Source organism: Oncorhynchus kisutch, linkage group LG14 (genome assembly GCF_002021735.2).
Source record: "Oncorhynchus kisutch isolate 150728-3 linkage group LG14, Okis_V2, whole genome shotgun sequence".
In the NCBI taxonomy this organism is placed as follows: domain Eukaryota; kingdom Metazoa; phylum Chordata; class Actinopteri; order Salmoniformes; family Salmonidae; genus Oncorhynchus; species Oncorhynchus kisutch.
The window spans coordinates 58,344,150-58,363,739 of NC_034187.2; the positions used below are offsets into that span (position 1 = coordinate 58,344,150).

At 43.5% G+C, this 19,590-nt stretch overlaps 1 protein-coding gene across 7 annotated transcripts in view; it reads left to right on the forward strand.

Moving 5' to 3' along the window:
- LOC109903575 (semaphorin-4A) overlaps positions 1-19,590 on the forward strand; it is a 58,547-nt gene that overhangs the window by 24,587 nt on the left and 14,370 nt on the right. For all 7 annotated transcript variants that reach the window (XM_020500364.2, XM_020500369.2, XM_031788651.1 and 4 more), the window contains 2 exons: positions 17,593-17,753; positions 18,079-18,138. In XM_020500364.2, the coding sequence (XP_020355953.1) occupies positions 17,593-17,753; positions 18,079-18,138 (221 nt within the window). The remainder of the gene's footprint in view (positions 1-17,592; positions 17,754-18,078; positions 18,139-19,590) is intronic.

Below are 19,590 nucleotides of genomic sequence, written 5' to 3' on the forward strand. Positions count from 1 at the left end.
TTGGCGGTGGGTCAGTCATGGTGTGGGGTGGCATTTCTTTGTGGGGCCGCACAGCCCTCCATGTGCTCGCCAGAGGTAGCCTGACTGCCATTAGGTACCGAGATGAGATCCTCAGACCCCTTGTGAGACCATATGCTGGTGCGGTTGGCCCTGGGTTCCTCCTAATGCAAGACAATGCTAGACCTCATGTGGCTGGAGTGTGTCAGCAGTTCCTGCAAGAGGAAGGCATTGATGCTATGGACTGGCCCGCCCGTTCCCCAGACCTGAATCCAATTGAGCACATCTGGGACCTCATGTCTCGCTCCATCCACCAACGCCACGTTGCACCACAGACTGTCCAGGAGGAGATCCCTCAGGAGACCATCCGCCACCTCATCAGGAGCATGCCCAGGCGTTGTAGGGAGGTCATATAGGCACGTGGAGGCCACACACTACTGAGCCGCATTTTGACTTGTTTTAAGGACATTACATCAAAGTTGGATCAGCCTGTAGTGTGGTTTTCACTTTAATTTTGAGTGTGACTCCAAATCCAGACCTCCATGGGTTGATAAATTGTATTTCCATTGATCATTTTTGTGATTTTTGTTGTCAGCACATTCAACTATGTAAAGAAAAACGTATTTAAGAAGAATATTTATTTCATTCAGATTCTAGGATGTGTTATTTTAGTGTTCCCTTTATTTTTTTGAGCAGTGTATTTCAGAACTGCAATTTCCTCTGTTTGGAGCAACAGTGTAGTGGGCAGGGCAGTACGGATTTCTTATCTTACATCTGCAAGCAGAGTCTGAACATCAGACAGGATGGCATTGTCTCCCTCAATCCGTGCAATGGCTGCTGCTATAGGTTTCAGGCCGCTTACCACTCTCTCTCAATATGCATCATCTAGGAGGATCCTCTTGATGGGGCTGTCCATTTCGGCAGACTGTGATTTGGCCATTTCTTGGAGAGACTCCTTCCCCTCCAGGAACCTTTCAAACATGATGACCCCCCCCCCCCCCCCCCCAACGGGTGTTGCTGGACAGCTTCAATGTGGTGCTCTTATTCTTCTCACTTTGCTTGGTGAGGTAGATTGCGGCTTTAACTTGATGACCCTTCACACACCTAACCATTTCCTTAGACTCTACAAGAGAGACATCATTTTTTGTCAGTGCCATGATGTCCTTGAGGAGCAGATTCTCAATGCATGAGCAGCACAGCCATGGGTGTGATGTGAGGGTAGGACTCCTCCACTTTAGACCAAGCAGCCTTCATGTTCGCAGCATTGTCTGGCACCAGTGCAAAATACAGTCTGTGTTCCAAGGTCATTGATGACTGCCTTCAGCTCATCTGCAATGTAGAGACTGGTGTGTCTGTGCTCTTGTAGAATACTGGTTGAGGGGTGGAGATGATGTAGTTAATTATTCCTTGCCCACGAACATTCGACCACCCATCAGAGATGATTGCAATACAGTCTGCTTTCTCTATGATTTGCTTGAACTTCACTTGAACTCTGCATCCAGCAAATGAGTAGATCAAGCTTGTCTGGTTGGAAGGGTGTATGCTGGGCGAAGAACATTCAGAAATCTCTTCCAATACACATTGCCTGTGAGCATCAGTGAACCAGTTGCATATACACAGCTCGCAAGACATTCATTAGCATTTCTCTGACCACATTCCTCATTAGCATTTCTCTTAGCATTTCTCTTAGCATTTCTCTTAGCATTTCTCTTAGCATTTCTCTGACCACATTCCTCCATTGAGTAAAAAAAAAAACTTCTGATTCCAGGAGGACCATGTGTTGCCCTCGATAAGGTGTCTGAGTCATCATTTTCACTTTTCACCTCAAAAGAAATAGAGGGACTTTTGTCAGAGGTTGCTTGTTGTGAGCGCTGAGGAAACGTTATGCACTTGGCCAGATGATTATTCATCTGTGTTGCTTTCTTCACACATGATTTGGCACAGAATTCACTATTTGCTGCAGTGAAATGTCTCCTCACATCAAATAGAAAATACAATTCCATGTACAGATAAATAGTTAAGCAGTTCGATTAAACAACTCCTTTGGAAGATATGTTTTTAAATGAAACGTGTATAGGAACAGGTGAATTAACACTCAGTTAGCTGGCTCAAGCAAGCTAAAACCCCACATGATAGCAAAAACTAACTAGCGGATATTGTTTACTAGTTTACAAAAAATCATGTCATATAAAATATATTCACCCCACCCAGTATTGTGGGGCGGCAGGTAGCCTAGTGGTTAGAGCGTTGGGCCAGTAACCGAAAGGTCAGGTCAGGGATTCGATCCAGCAACAAGGTAAAGATATGTCATTCTGGCCCTGAACAAGGCAGTTAACCTACTGTTCCCCGGTAGGCCGTCATTGTAAATAAGCATTTGTTCTTATCTGACTTGCCTAGTTAAATACACATATATTGTAAATATAAATTTTTCCGTAATTGTAATAAAAATTTACCAGAAGGCATGTAGTCCTTGGCTGACAGTGTAGTAGTGTGGGCTCAATAGCATCTCATTACTATGCAAGATCTTGAAGAATCAGCTGTAGATGTGATGGAAGAATGCACTGTGCATGCAGAGGGTTGCAATTCTATTGAATTGGGGATAGGTTAACCAAAGTATGCCACAAGACCAAGAATTGCCTTATGTGTATCCCACAAAAATGGTTCACTGTTATAAGCTAACTTTTGATGAATTTAAGCAAAATTCTCCAAATTCCAGGGCTTGACTTCTCATGGAAAGTTTCCGGCCCTTTGCAACTACTACTGACAGCACAGTGGGTCGACAAGGATTTCGCACTGAGGAAAGCCGTATTGCATGCTCAAGTGTTTGCTGGTTCTCATACCACTGCTGCCATTACAATGGCATTTGAGAGCACGTTTTAAACTTGGAAACATGAACAATCCATGTCCCATTCGAAAAACTGACTTGAGAAATATGCTCAACTGTGTCTGCAGCAGACGTGATACCCTGTCATGGCATTGAAACACCTGCTCAACAAAACTGCCAACACAGACCATCGGGTTAACTTGGAAAAGTACTCTACTAGAGGCTGTGAACAAGCGATTCGGTTGCATTCTCTCTGAGCCTCTACTGTGTGGCCACCATGCTCGATGCTAGGTACAAGGACCGCTACTTCGATGCAGACCAGAAACAGGGTTTACGTGAAATGTTAGACACAGCTGGACAAGATGGAAAAGGACACCATGACAGTGCGCACTGGGGAAGAGAGGCCAGGGGTAGACGGAGCTGAAACTTCACTGCTTGACAAGTATGATGAAATCCTGGTTGAGACTGCACAATGAAACAGCACAGCAAGTAAGTGATGGGGACATACTTAAATACTTACAAAATAACGTTTTGGTCAGTTAGTGTGTGTGTGTGTGTGTGTGTGTGTGTGTGTGTGTGTGTGTGTGTGTGTTCAACTATTTTAACTGTACTAGAATGCTTTTAAAGGCTGTCAAAAAAAAATATAATATCGGTATCTGGTATTTTTGGAAAGGAAAATATTGGCTATTGGTATCGGCCAACAATGTCATATCTGTGTATCACTAGTTGTAGTCCTATTTTCTCACAATAACGTTGCGTTATTAGAGTTTGTGTACAGGAATCGCCTAACTTACAAAGCGGTTTGTCTTACAGTATGTTAGACCTGTGGTCAAATCAGTATAATAATTAGTTTATGCTTTTCTCCCAGTTTGCCAGGCATAGCGTATTAACCCCAATATCTGGTCTACCTCTGCTGTAGTTAAATTGCTCACTCTCTGTTAGCTAAATGAGTACAAACACATTTTTGATAGTGTGAGAGCCAAGAGACATGGTTGAGATGGACAACCACGTTTACAAGCTAAACTCCTTGTGACCCGAGACTCTGCTGTTTAGAATTCCACAGAATAGTGTTTGAGTTGGCTGTCGGCGAAGACCATCACTTTACAGAACTCTCAAATATTTGTTGTTGAGGTTTTTTGGAGTTCCTCGTCTCGTTGGTCTTGAGGAAATGCCCTCGGGTAGTACATTTCTGCTGCTTGCAAACTCGCTCATCTCCATTTCCATCAGGCTTTACTTAACCACTCGGCCTCAGACAGTGGGGCCTCAGTCGGCTGGAGCCAGCCACCAATGTAGTAGCCATCGCGTAACATGTGGAACAGGAGTTGTGTACACATGCGTGCGCTTACACCCGCACACATTTTATAGACCCAAGTTTTAGTGAATGACGTTTTATTGGAGTGTGACACAAGGAATCACACAAGTGTTGATATCATTACAAATGACGGTAGTTATTCAGATTCAAAATGGCATCAAAATGGCAAGAGAAACATGAGTCCTGTATCCACAATTGTGTTCAGTGTGAGATTGAAAATAATCTCTTAGGATTAGTTTCCACTGAGGTCTCTTCATTTCCTCACTGAGGCGAGCCTTGAACCCCTGTGTGTGTGTCCAGATAGCTGAGGGATGATGACGCGCGCTGACAGGTAATGGAACGGATCCCTCCCAATCCCCAGGATGATAGGTCTTATCTGCAGTGTTGCGCAACAACCCCCCCCCCCCCCCCCCCCCCCCACACTTCACGCTCTTTCTAAATGGGTGACTGCTCACACAGTAGCCCAGCCGTTGCTCATTCATGAGTAACCAACCCATGAGACATGACCCATAGAGCAACACCGTAGTCAGGAAATACAGTAACTCCCTCTGTCAAATGTCTTGCATGGCAAATTCTGCAATGTGACGTGTTACGTTTTGTATTCACAGGTAAGGAGCTCACAGATGTTTTGGACTTCTAGATACAAAAGTTTGTTATTTTACTATTTCAATTGAAGTCAGTGAGACTCTAAATGGAAACTCATCTCTTTAGCTGATATCCTGCCCCATTTTCCACTCCAGGTGTGTTGCGTTAAAATACCTGTCTGAAGGCACGTGAAACAGCAAAATCAACTGTTGCTTGTTTGTCTGGGCAAGGCCTCCTCCACACGGCCTTACTCAGGACCCCTGTGAATCCCTTGCCAAGCTTGGATGGGTTGCGGACTACATTTCACTTGAACCTTTGCCAAGGACTGTTTGCTTTACTCCCCGGGCCTCATGAGACTTGATCTGTGTGAAGTCATGCTCTGCAGAGAGTTTACGTCTCAGCGCGTGCCTGCAAGGGTGTGGAGTCTGTGATTCATCTGGCCATGCATGGGTGTGAGGGTGCAAGTGTGTGGCGTGTTTGTGGGGGTTATTAGCCAACGGCGTGTTTGTGGGGGTCATTCATACCCACCCCAGTCAGACTGAGAAAGACCTGTGTATTTTTGTGAACCTTTGTTCTGAGTGTAGAGGAACTTTGAGGTTGTGGGAGAATCTTCCAGTGTGCTTTTTGCACACCCCGGGGAGAGGGAGATGTGCCCAGTAATGATGAGTGTGGCTATACACATGAATATACACATGAATGAGTGTGAGAGGATGTGAAAGAAAATGTCTGGGGGGGAGAGGAAAAAATTGAGACAAAGAGAGCAAATGTGAGTGATGGAAAAACAACATGAGAAAGAAACACTGAAACAGTTGGCTTAAAGGAATAATCCACTCAACTTTCTTTTGGTGTTTTTCCTCCCATTAGTCTGTTCATGCAGTCCCAAAATGTTGTGCATCTCCACAATCAAGTTTTCAATATATAGGACTTTCAAAAACCGAATTGTAATGATGTGGCAAGTTACAAATAGCTTTTTGACAGTCCTATAGCTCAACTTGATTGCTATTTTGTGACTGTATCAACAGTGGACTAATGAAGAAAATACCTAAATTATAGTTTGAGTGGATATTCCTTTAAGTGAAAATGATCAACAGCACGTGAGTAAAACCTAATGTTGCGTTTTTCCATAATACAGTACCTCTTGGCCCAGCCTGAGCCTACAGCTGCTGGGTGGAGTTAGGGTGGGGTAGGGTGAGGATCTATGTCCTTGCTTGAGGATGAGGGGGTGGGGAAGGATCTATGGCAGTGTTGGTTCTTTATACAGGGGTTACGTCTGTAACCTCCGGTTGCCACTAGATGAGGTTGTAATAAGAGCATCTTTTTCTTTCTCTTCTTCTAACAAATTCGGCGATATCTTTGACAAAATGATTGTCTATCAACAATGACAAGCAACAGGGGTCTGACAATCTGGATGAAGAATTACTGAGGATAATAGCGGACGATATTACCACTACTATTTGCCACATCTTCAATTTAAGCCTACTAGAAAGTGTGTGCCCTCAGGCCTGGAGGGAAGCTAAAGTCATTCTGCTACCAAAGAATAGTAAAGCCCCCCCTTTGCTGGCTCAAATAGCTGACCAATCAGCCTGTTACCAACCAACCCTTACCAAACCTCTGGAACAAATTGTGTTTGACCAGATACAATGCTATTTCACAGTAACAAATTGACAACAGCCTTTCAGCACACATATAGGGAAGGACACTCAACAAGCACAGCACTTACACAAATGACTGAGGATTGGCTGAGAGAAATTGATGTTAAAATGACTTTGGGGGCTGTCTTGTTAGACTTCAGTGCAGCTTTTGACATGATCGATCAGTCTGCTGCTGGGAAAACTTGTGTTATGGCTTTACACCACCTGCTATAAAGTGGATAAAAAGTTACTTGTCTAACAGAACACAGAGGGTGTTTTTTAATGGAAGCTTCTAAAACATAATCCAGGTAGAAGCAGGAATTCCCCAGGGTAGCTGTTTTAAGTCCCTTGCTTTTTTTTCAATCTTTACCAACGACATGCCACTGGCTTTGAGTAAGGCCAGTGTGTCTATGTATGCAGATGACTCAACACTATACACGTCAGCTACTACAGCAACTGAAATGACTGCAACACCTAACTTCTTGACGTTAGCAGGATAATTGTCATCAACAACCGCTGAATTGCAGAGCGCCACATTCAAATAATATTACAAAAAATATTTATATTCATGAAATCACAAGTGCATTATAGCAAAACACCGCTTAGCTTTTTGTTAATCCACCTGTTGTCAGATTTTGAAAATATGCTTTACAGCGAAAGCAATCCAAGCGTTTGTGTACATTTATCGATCACTAGACAAAACATTATGAACACCTAGCATCAAAGTAGCTTGGTCACGAAAATCAGAAAGCAATCAAATGAATCGCTTACCTTCTGATGATCTTCGGATGTTTTCACTCATGAGACTCCCAGTTGAACAATAAATGTTCCTTTTGTTCCATAAAGATAATTTTTATATCCAAAATACCTCCGTTTGTTTGGCGCGTTATGTTCAGAAATGCATAGGCTCGAGTGGTCCCGACAATGCAGACAAAAATTCCAAATAGTATCTGTAATGTCCACAGAAACATGTCAAACGTTTTTTTATAATCAATCCTCAGGTTGTTTTTAAAATATATAATTGATAATATATCAACCGGCACTGTCTCTTTTTCAGTAGGAGAGGGAGAGACTATGGCTGCCCCACTCATGCGAAAACTCATGCGAACACGCATCTATCCACTACGCAATGTTATCTTTCTCGCTCATTTTTCTAAATAAAAGCCTGAAACTATGTCTAAAGACTGACACCTTGAGGAAAAGATAGGAAAAGGAATCTGGTTGATATCCCTTTAAATGGAGCGAAGGCAGGCTATAGAACATGGAGCTATCAAAATAGAAGCCACTTCCTGGTTTGATTTTCCTCTGGTTTTCGCCTGCAATATCTGTTATGTTATACTCACAGACAATATTTTGACAATTTTGGATACTTTAGTGTTTTCTATCCTTATGTCAAGTATATGCATATTCTAGTATATGGGCCTGAAATAGGCCGTTTTACTTTTGGAACGTTATTTTTCCAAACATAAAAATACTGCCCCCTAGCTGAAAGAGGTTAACAAAGAGCTGCAGTTAGGTTCAGAATGGGTAGCAATTAATAAGTTAGTCCTAAATATTTCCAAAACTAAGAGCATTGTATTTGGGACATATCATTCACTAAACCTCAACTACATCTCGTAATGAATAATGTTGAAAATGAGCAAGTTGAGGTGACTAAACTCCTGAGAGTAACCCTGGATTGTAAACTGTAATGGTCAAAACATTGATACAACAATAGCTAAGATGGGGAGAAGTCTGTCCATAATAAAGCGCTGCTCTGCCTTAACACTATCAGCAAGGCAGGTCCGACAGGCCCTGGTTTTGTTGCACCTGGACTACTGTTCAGTCGTGTGGTCAGGTGCCACAGAGGGACTTGGGAAAATTGCAGTTGGCTCAGAACAGGGCAGCACGGCTGGCCCTTGGATGCACACAGAGAGCTAACGTTAATGACATGCATGTCAATCTCTTATGGCTCAAAGTGGAAGAGAGATTGACTTCCTCATTACTTGTTTTTGTAAGAGGTGTTGTTAAGCTGTCACTGAGCTGTCTGTTTTAAAATACTAGCACACAGCTCGGACACCCATGCATACCCCACAAGACAGGCCACCAGAGGTCTCTTCACAGTCCCCAAGTCCAGAACAGACTATGGGAGACGCACAGTACTACATAGAGCCATGACTACATGGAACTCTATTCCATATCAGGTGCACGTAGTAGATTCAGATTTTTTTTTAACGGGTAAAAATATACCTTATGGAACAGCGGGACTGTGAAGTAACACCAACACAGGCACAGACGCATGCATACACACACCATAACATACGCACTATACACACACACACACACACACACACACACACTTGGATTTTGCGTTGTAGATATGTGGTAGTGGAGTAGGGGCCCGAGTGGGCACACTTAGTGTGTTATGAATTCTATAATGTTAAAATTGTATAACTGCCTTAATTTTGCCTGACCTCAGGAAGAGTATCTGCTGCTGTAGTGTAGCTACATACTGAAGAAAATCATACACCATTATTGCCTGATGATCTTCTGAACTTCCCAATACCTTTCTGATGCATTTCAGTCACTTCAAACCATACTTCCTTCAGATTGAAATACTTTCAAAATTACTGTCAGACTGATTTGTAATAGGCCCAATTAAAGAAGTTAACATTGGCCATTGATTACCTAACTGTTTTTAACATGATGGGGTTGCAAAACAATTTTGATATGAAAATGGGGTCCCGGCCAAAAACGTTTGGGAACCATAGTCTATGGCTTTGCCTGGGAGGCTGAGAAGAGACTGTGTTTAGTCAAAACCAACATCTAACATGATTGGTGCTGATCAAATGTTCACTGTCGAACCTCGAGTCTGGCCCTCGTTTGTGTACACAGCACTGAGATCTGGAACACACATGGCTTGGCCCGAGTCCAGTTCTTCCTGGATTAACCAAAACTGAGCACCCGAGAGAGAGACGACCCATATCAGACCCTGAGGTGAGGGGGTGGTGCCTTTCAGACAAGTATTTTAACGCAACTCAGCTGGAGTGGAAAATGGGGCAGGATATCGGCTAAAGAGATGAGTTTAAATTTAGAGTCACACTGACTTCACTTGAAATAGTAAAATATCAAACTTTCATGTCTAGGAGTTAAAAAAAATAAAAATGTGTTAGTCCACTGTTGATGCGGTCACAAAATAGCAATCATGTTTTCAAGATATAGGACTGTCAAAAAGCTATTTGTAACTTGCCACATCATTACAGTCCGGTTTTTGAAAGCCCTAATCTTGAAAACTTTATTGCTGACATGCACAACATTTTGGGACTGCATCAACAGTGAACTAATGGAAGAAAAAAAATAATTATTCATGTGTATTGCCATCCTCCCATTTCCTGGCGCAACCACTTCTGTGAGGGAGAATCCCAGTGGAGAAGCACATCCCCGTTGAAGCATAGACCACACTCATTACTACGCACATCTCTCTCTCCCTGGGGTGGGCAAACAGCACACTGGAAGTTTCTCCCACCACCTCAGTACCTCTACGCTCAGATGGGCTGGGTATGAATGTTGACTGATGTCCCCCACAAACGCGTCACACTCTTGCACTCTCTCTCTCACACACACACACACACACACACACACCCATGCATGGCCAGATTAATCATCACAGATTCCACACCCTTGCAGGCACGCACTGAGATGTAAACTCTCTGCAGAACATGACTTCACACAGATCCAAGTCTCGTGAGGCCCGAGGAGTAAAGCAAACAGTCCTTGGCAACCGTTCAAGTGAAATGTTGTCCGCAACTCCAGCAACATTGGCAAGGGATTCACAGGGGTCCTGAGTAAGGCCGTGTGGAGGAGGCCTTGCCCAGACAAACAAGCAACAGTCGATTTTTGCTGTTTCACGTTCTCCACTAACTCCTAAGCTGAAGCGGTTTTCTCATGACCTCTACAACAAAGGAGCACTGTGTGCCCAGGGCCTGGAAAGAGCCACTTCATAGGTGGGGTGGGCATGGAGGACAAACAATTACCTTGATCGCTGAGCTGGTGTTTTTGCGAGACGTCTCCCGCTAGCTTGGAGAAGGACGGAGTGGTGAAAGGTGACCTTGCACACAATGAAACCAGTGTTCAACTAGAGAGGGGTGGCAAAAGCAACCTTGACCGGGCCTAATGACAAGTGTTGACTACATTAACACCAACTTTTTCAACTGGAATCACACATTTGTCATGTAGGGTTGTAGTCTGTTCAAAAGATACACTGCTCAAAAAACTTAAGGGAACACTTAAACAACACAATGTAACTCCAAGTCAATCACACTTCTGTGAAATCAAACTGTTCACTTAGGAAGCAACACTGATTGACAATAAATTTCACATGCTGTTGTGCAAATGGAATAGACACCAGGTGGAAATTATAGGCATTTAGCAGGTGGGGACCACAAACCACTTCTCAGTTCCTATGCTTCCTGGCTGATGTTTTGGTCACTTTTGAATGCTGGCGGTGCTTTCACTCTAGTGGTAGCATGAGACGGAGTCTACAACCCACACAAGTGGCTCAGGTAGTGCAGCACATCCAGGATGGTACATCATTGCGAGCTGTGGCAAGAAGGTTTGCTGTGTCTGTCAGCGTAGTGTCCAGAGCATGGAGGCGCTACCAGGAGACAGGCCAGTACATCAGGAGACGTGGAGGAGGCCGTAGGAGGGCAACAACCCAGCAGCAGGACCGCTACCTCCGCCTTTGTGCAAGGAGGAGCACTGCCAGAGGCCTGCAAAATGACCTCCAGCAGGCCACAAATGTGCATGTGTCTGCTCAAACGGTCAGAAACTGACTCCATGAGGGTGGTATGAGGGCCCGACGTCCACAGATGGGGGTTGTGCTTACAGCCCAACACCGTGCAAGACGTTTGGCATTTGCAAGGGAACACCAAGATTGGCAAATTCGCAACTGGCGCCCTGTGCTCTTCACAGATGACAGCAGGTTCACACTGAGCACATGTGACAGACGTGACAGTCTGGAGACGCCGTGGAGAACATTCTGCTGCCTGCAACATCCTCCAGCATGACTGGTTTGGCGGTGGGTCAGTCATGGTGTGGGGTGGCATTTCTTTGGGGGGCCGCACAGCCCTCCATGTGCTCGCCAGATGTAGCCTGACTGCCATTAGGTACCGAGATGAGATCCTCAGACCCTTTGTGAGACCATATGCTGGTGCGGTTGGCCCTGGGTTCCTCCTAATGCAAGACCATGCTCGACCTCATATGGCTGGAGTGTGTCAGCAGTTCCTGCAAGAGGAAGGCATTGATGCTATGGACTGGCCCGCCCGTTCCCCAGACCTGAATCCAATTGAGCACATCTGGGACATCATGTCTCACTCCATCCACCAACGCCACGTTGCACCACAGACTGTCCAGGAGTTGGCGGATGCTTTTAGTCCAGGTCTGGGAGGAGATCCCTCAGGAGACCATACACCACCTCATCAGGAGCATGCCCAGGCGTTGTAGGGAGGTCATACAGGCACGTGGAGGCCACACACACTACTGAGCCTCATTCTGACTTGTTTTAAGGACATTACATCAAAGTTGGATCAGCCTGTAGTGTGATTTTCCACTTAATTTTGAGTGTCTCCAAATCCAGACCTCCATGGGTTGATAAATTTGATTTCCATTGATCATTTTTGTGTGATTTTGTTGTCAGCACTTTCAACCATGTAAAGAAAAAAGTATTTAATAAGAATATTTCATTAATTCAGATCTAGGATGTTATTTTAGTGTTCCCTTATTTTTTTGAGCAGTGTATTTATTGGCTGAATACATGACTAATTTGAGGACGTTACTGCATAAAATATTCCGATTGCATAACCTTTGTGAACCCATAGGTAGAACTTGCTTTCAATGCAAGGAAATGAAGACTTGAAGAGAATACTTCTCAAAAGCATCATTTTTAACGTCTTTGTGATTCAGTCGTATGATCGTTGCATTGATTCTAGGGTGCTGAGTATAGTGGTCGATGTAAATGGTTCCCAAGCTCTCTGCTACAATGACACAAACCAGTCAAACCACCACGCTGTCTTCACTGCAGCTCATACAGATTAAACCCATATTTCACCAAACTTTGTACTGTTGCAAAAACTACCCTTCAGAGTTCACGCGGAACTAGTCTTGTCCACCAGCCGTGTGTCTGACAGCTGTGAACCCAGGAAAGCCATGCGAAAGCAGAACGAATGCCTTCACAAGTCTTCAAAAAAAAAAAAAAATGGTTCTGTGAAAAGCGTGAAATAGGCCTAATCAATGTAATCCGTTTGACTGTTGACTGGTTTTGCCTAAAGCTATTTTCTGTGTTCACTCACAGCACTTACTGTTCAAGTCTCATTAATGTTGTCAATGTTTTGTCGTCTGTAACGCCCATGGCGTTCTAGTATTAGCTTCTGACGCCCCAGGCTTACGCGTTCTCTCTTGACAGGAGGTATTGTAACAGATCATAACAGTTTTCTGGGTGGCAGTGCCTCTGTTCAGTAAGCAGAAGTGTTAGAACAATTCAGAACCCTGATGTACTTGTCAGGCATCCACACGTATAGATCACTATACACGCATGCATTTGTGCTGTGTTTAAATCGAGGCCTGCGTGTTAAATTTAAGGGTTGTGTGCGTGCATGTGTTTTGAACACCTCTGTTTTTTATGTGTAGCCGTGTTTGAGTCAGGACTGTGTTTCTGTGAATGCATTCAATAGCTGGCCGTATGGTTGAGCCGCGGTACATGTATGTTTCCGCTGTTGTGTTAGCACATCACTCAATCTCTATCTTATCTCTTATAAAACCGAGATCTCATCTCATCTCACCAGAAATACTGCCCTGGGGCAGGAAGTGGCTTTGTGCATCGTTCGTCAGCTCAATGTCACACATACACAGGCACCTTTCGCAATCACTGAACACAAAGCTGTCATAGTGAAGCTCTGTGCCGATTTCAAAAATAAATAATGTATACACATACAGTTGAAGTCGGAAGTTTACATAGTTAGGTTGGAGTCCACACATGGAGTGTGGACTCCAACCACACATTTCTTGTTAACAAACTATAGGTTTGGCAAGTCAGTTAGGACATCTACTTTGACAAGTAATTTTTCCAACAATTGTTTACAGGCAGATTATTTCACTTATAATTCACTGTATCACAATTGCAGTGGGTCAGAAGTTTACATACACTAAGTTGACTGTGCCTTTAAACAGCTTGGAAAATTCCCCAAAATGATGTCATGGCTTTAGAAGCTTCTGATAGGCCAATTGACATAATTTGAGACAATTGGAGGTGTACCTGCGGATTTATTTCAAGGCCTACCTTCAAACTCAGTGCATCTTTGCTTGGCATAATAGGAAAATCAAAATAAATCAGCCAAGACCTCAGAAACAAAATTGTAGACCTCCAAGTCTGGTTCATCCTTGGGAGAAATTTCCAACTGCCTGAAGGTAACACGTTCATCTATACAAACAATAGTACACAAGTATAAACACCATGTGACCACGCAGCCGTCATACCGCTCAGGAAGGAGGCGTTCTCTCTCCTAGAGATGAACGTACTTTGGTGTGAAAAGTGCAAATCAATCCCAGAACAGCAAAGGACCTTGTGAAGATGCTGGAGGAAACGGGTACAAAAGTATCTATATTCACAGTAAAACGAGTCCTATATCGACATAACCTGAAAGGCCGCTCAGCAAGGAAGAATCCACTGCTCCAAAACCGCCATAAAAAGCCAGACTATGGTTTGCAACTGCACATGGGGCAAAGATTGTACTTTTTGGAGAAATGTCCTCTGGTCTGATGAAACAAAAATATAACTTTTTGGCCATAATGACCATTGTTATGTTTGGAGGAAAAAGGGGATGTTTGCAAGCCGAAGAACAACATCCCAACCGTGAAGCACGGGGGTGGCAGCATCATGTTGTGGTGGTGCTTTGCTGCAGGAGGGATTGGTGCACTTCACAAAATAGATGGCATCATGATGATGGAAGATGGTGTGGATATATTGAAGCAACATCTCAAGGCATCAGTAAGGAGTTTCTTAGTTGCAAATGGGTCTTCCAAATGGACAATGACCCCAAGCGTACTTCCAATGTTGTGGCAAAATGGCTTAAGGACAACAAAGTCAAGGTATTGGAGTGGCCATCACAATTCCCTGACCTCAATCCTATAGAACATTTGTGGGCAGAACTGAAAAAGTGTGTGCGAGCAAGGAGGCCAATAAACCTGACTCAGTTACACCAGCTTTGTCAGGAGGAATCGGGCCAAAATTCACCCAAAATTGACAACAGCCACCCTCAGCAGCGTTACCCATGCAGAGCAAGGGGAATAACTACTCCAAGTCTCAGAGCGAGTGACGTTTGAAACGCTATTAGTGCGCACCCGCTAACTAGCTAGCTATTTGACATTGGTTACACCAGCCTAATCTCGGGAGTTGATAGGCTTGAAGTCATAAACAGCTCAATGCTTGAAGCATTGCGAAGAGCTACTGATAAACAAAAAGCACAAAATTGCTGTTTGAATGAATGCTTACGAGCCTGCTGCTGCCTACCATCGCTCAGTCAGACTGCTCTATCAAATCATAGACTTAATTATAACATAACACACAGAAATACGAGCTTTTGGTCATTAATATGGTCGAATCCGGAAACTATCATCTCGAAAACAAAACGTTTATTCTTTCAGTGAAATACGGAACCGTTCCGTATTTTATCTAATGGGTGGCATCCCTAAGTCTAAATATTCCTGTTACATTGCACAACCTTCAATATTATGTCATCATTACTTAACATTCTGGCAAATTAGTTCGCAACGAGCCATGCGGCCCAAACTGTTACATATACTCTGACTCTGCGGGCAATGAACACAAGAGAAGTGACACAATTTCACCTGGTTAATATTGCCTGCTATCCTGGATTTCTTTTAGTTAAATATGCAGGTTTAAAAATATATACTTCTGTGTATTGATTTTAAGAAGGGCATTGATGGTTAGGGACAGTCGTGCAGCAATTATGCTTTTTTCCCACAAATGCGTTTTTGTTAAATCATCCCCCGTTTGGCGAAGTTGGCTGTCTTTGTTAGGAAGAAATGTTCTTCAAACAGTTCGCAACGAGCCAGGTGGCCCAAACTGCTGCATACCCTGACTCTGTTGCAAGAGAAGTGACAAAGATATTCATGTTAGCAGGCAATATTAACTAAATATGCAGGTTTAAAAATATATTATTGTGTATTGATTTTAGGAAAGGCATTGATGTTTATGTTTAGGTACACGTTGGAGCAACGACAGTCCTTTTTCGCGAATGCGCACAGCATCGATTATGTGCAATGCAGGACAAGCTAGATAAATTAGTAATATCATCAACCATGTGTAGTTAACTAGTGATTATGATTGTTTTTTATAAGATAAGTTTAATGCTAGCTAGCAACTTACCTTGGCTCCTTACTGCATTCGCGTAACAGGCAGGCTCCTCGTGGAGTGCAATGAGAGGCAGGTGTTTAGAGCGTTGGACTAGTTAACCCTAAGGTTGCAAGATTGAATCCCCGAGCTGACAAGGTAAAAATCTGTCATTCTGCCCCTGAACAAGGCAGTTAACCCACCGTTCCTAGGCCATCATTGAAAGTAAGAATGTGTTCTTAACTGACTTGCCTAGTTAAATAAAGGTGTAAAAGAAATTGGCCAAATCGGTGTCCAAAAATACTGATTTCCTATTGTTATGAAAACTTGAAATCGGCCCTAATTAATGGGTCGACCTCTAGTCCAAGCACACCAAGCCAGTTGTGAAGAGGGCATGACAAAACCTATTCCCCCTCAGGAGACTGAAAAGACTTGGCATGGGTCCTCAGATCCTCAAAAAGTTCTACAGCTGCACCATCGGGAGCATACTGACTGTTTGCATCACTGCCTGGTATGGCAACTGCTCGGCCTCCGACCGCAAGGCTCTACAGTGGGTGTTGAGTGCGGCCCAGTACATCACTGGGACCAAGATTCCTGCCATTCAGGACCTCAATAACAGGTGGTGTCAGAGGAAGGCCCTAAAAGTTGTCAGAGACTCCAGCCACCCTAGTCATAGACTGTACTCTCTGCTATCGCACAGCAAGCGGTCTAGACTCCCCCCTGCTACATTCTGTTTATTATCTATGCATAGTCACTCTACCTACCTACATGTATATATTCCCTCAACTCACCTGTACCCCCGCACATTGACTTTGTACCAGTACCCCCTGTATATCGCCTCTCTACTGTTATTTTACTGCTGTTCTTGAATTCTTTAAAAATAAAGGTCACACTAAAATAACACATCCTAGATCTGAATGAATGTGCTGACAACAAAATCACACAAATGATCAATGGAAATCCAATATATAAACCCATGGAGGTCTGTATTTGGAGTCACACTCAAAATTAAAGTGGACACACTACAGGCTGATCCAACTTTGATGTAATGTCCTTAAAACAAGTCAAAATGAGGCTCAGTAGTGTGTGTGTGGCTTCCACGTGCCTGTATGACCTCCCTACAACGCCTGGGCATGCTCCTGATAAGGTGGACGGATGTTCTCCTGAGGGATCTCCTCCCAGACCTGGACTAAAGCATCCGCCAACTCCTGGACAGTCTGTGGTGCAACGTGGCGTTGGTGTATGGAGCGAGACATGATGTCCCAGATGTGCTCAATTGGATTCAGGTCTGGGGAACGGGCAGGCCAGTCTATAGCATCAATGCCTTCCTCTTGCATGAACTGCTGACACAATCCAGCCACATGAGGTCTAGCATTGTCTTGCATTAGGAGGAACCCAGGGCCAACCGCACCAGCATATGGTCTCACAAGTGTTCCCTTTATTTTTTTTTGAGCAGTGTAATATATATATTTATATATAACTTTTCAAATTCATTTTTTTTACTTAACACTTATTTTTCTTAACTGCATTGTTGGTTAAGGGCTTGTAAGTAAGCATTTTCACTGTACGTCTGTATTCCGCGCATGTGACAAATAACATTTGATTTGACGTTTCTGCTGCTGAAAATGTAGGCCTAAGCCAATATTCTTTTAGACCATCTACTAGCTACTCGAATCCAACATGGATAGCATATGCGGGATTTGAACCCACGACCTCTGTGGGGCTGACACCATGTTCCAACTATCTGAGCCGTATGACACTCCTTGATTTATATGAAGCGCATACAGGTAGACCTGGACCTTTCTTTTGAATGTGAAAGGGAAGCTAATGCCTGTCACTTTAATCTATTGCTTAACAGGTTCACCCGGGAGGTGTCTCAGCCACTTCGACAGCTCAGACGTCGGCAACACCACGACACTGTTGCTAAGCGATGACGGCGACACGCTGTTTGTGGGAGCGCGGAACGCAGTTCTCTCATTGGATGTCAGCCAGGAGGATGCCATTGTGATGAGGAGCAAGGTGCGGGGTTGACATTTACACCCGTGTTATTAACGTTGTATTATGAGCTCTATCAGACTTCATGGAGCTTTATAGACCCCATAAGCTTTAAAGCTCATGCATAAGACCACCAGATTTTGTGGGAAAATACTTCAGCCTTACAGTTCATGCAGGCTATATCAGATCAGCAGTTTTCTATTGGTAAATAATCAACACTGCCTGGAGCTCGTCTATGCTGCAGAAAATGTCCCCCTCCGGTGGTTTAGTTCAGCGGTTGTTATGTGAAACACAAACACAGCTGGTTCAAGTCTGAACACTGACCTCTCTCCCTTCATCCTTCTCTCAGCTGGACTGGTCCCCCTCAGACAAGGACCTGGACGAATGCTCCATGAAGGGCAAGAAAAAGGCAAGTTAACCCTGGCTCATACAATCCACCCATTTAGTGTTATTAATGCCACATGCGGACAGTGTTTCCCCCTAGATTTGATCTTGGACAGGCAATGAATATCGCAAGGTTTTTCAATAGCACTTAATTTGAACTTTAGAGCTTAAATAATAACTTAAAACGTTAGAATTATAAATGACAAAGCAAGTAGATGGGGCGATATAAGGCTGGGCAAACGGGTCGGTCTTAGGGAGGATAAACATGACTCACTGGAGGCACAGCTGTCGCTGCATTCCACTACCATCCACCCCAGCAAGACTAACTTTTTTTGCTATTTGATTGATTGGATAACTTACACTGGCTTCCTGGCTGTCAATGTGTTTGCAATACGAAAGGAGGAAGTTGATACAAGATGGTCTTAGCCAATAGGGATTAGCAGATTTATGGACCTGTAGGTAAAGTGTTCTTGTTAACTCAGAAATCTGCGTTTTTCACAGAAGATTAAATGTCTTGCTGCATTTTGTAAACACAGATCTAAAAATGCTTATTGTAATTTCTGTTCAGCATCAGACTAACTTTGGGATTCAGTTGCACTTCTCCACTTGGATGAGAATTCACAAACAGGCATTCGTTTAGCAGACAGTGTCGCTACTTTTGTCTGGTACTTTTCTGTGTATCCTACTCTCCCCGGTAAAATGCCATATTAACTTCAAGCAAAACATTAGTAAATGCAAATGGCTACTTTCTTTTGATCAACTTTAGAAATATGATGGCCATGCGTAGTTTTAGCATAAAGACCTTGTTTTTTCATTGTGAACGCGTTTACTTGTGTAGCTGCTAGCCAAATAGCGCTGCACTTCTGTTGTCATCTGATGAAGCTATTTTCTGCCGAATGTATTGTACTAATGTATTTACTGTGGTGAAAAACTATAGTTGCACGTCCCTGATCACTCTATTGAGAAGACAAAAAAACTGTTGACACTCAAAATAAAACGCAGGTGAAAAGCGTTAACTCAGATTTTTTGGGATGGTCTGTGTTTTGAAAATGCAGATTTATGAACTCTCAACGCGACCCCTGACGTTGCGTCACATGCAATGGGCTTAGCTACATTTGCCATATCTTCCTCTGACCGGTCAAACAAAGCCATTCTATACACATCCATAGTATAAATCAGATGAGAGATGACCATAATGGCCATGCATACAAAGAAAGACCAATTATATAATATAGACTTGATCCTCTTCAAAGGTTATGCGAGAGCTTATACACGAAGGTACCTTGCACAGCTTTATGCACAAAGGTAAATATGTGTCATAATTACCAACATGCCCCATATCCCATGATTAAGGATTGAGAAAGGAGCTAGGATAAGTTATATCTTACAGAGGGATAAAGAAATGACGCGAAGCAAGCTGGTCTGTGTGTTTGTGTGTGTTGGGAGAATATGCGCAATTCTCGCAATAAAAACTTCC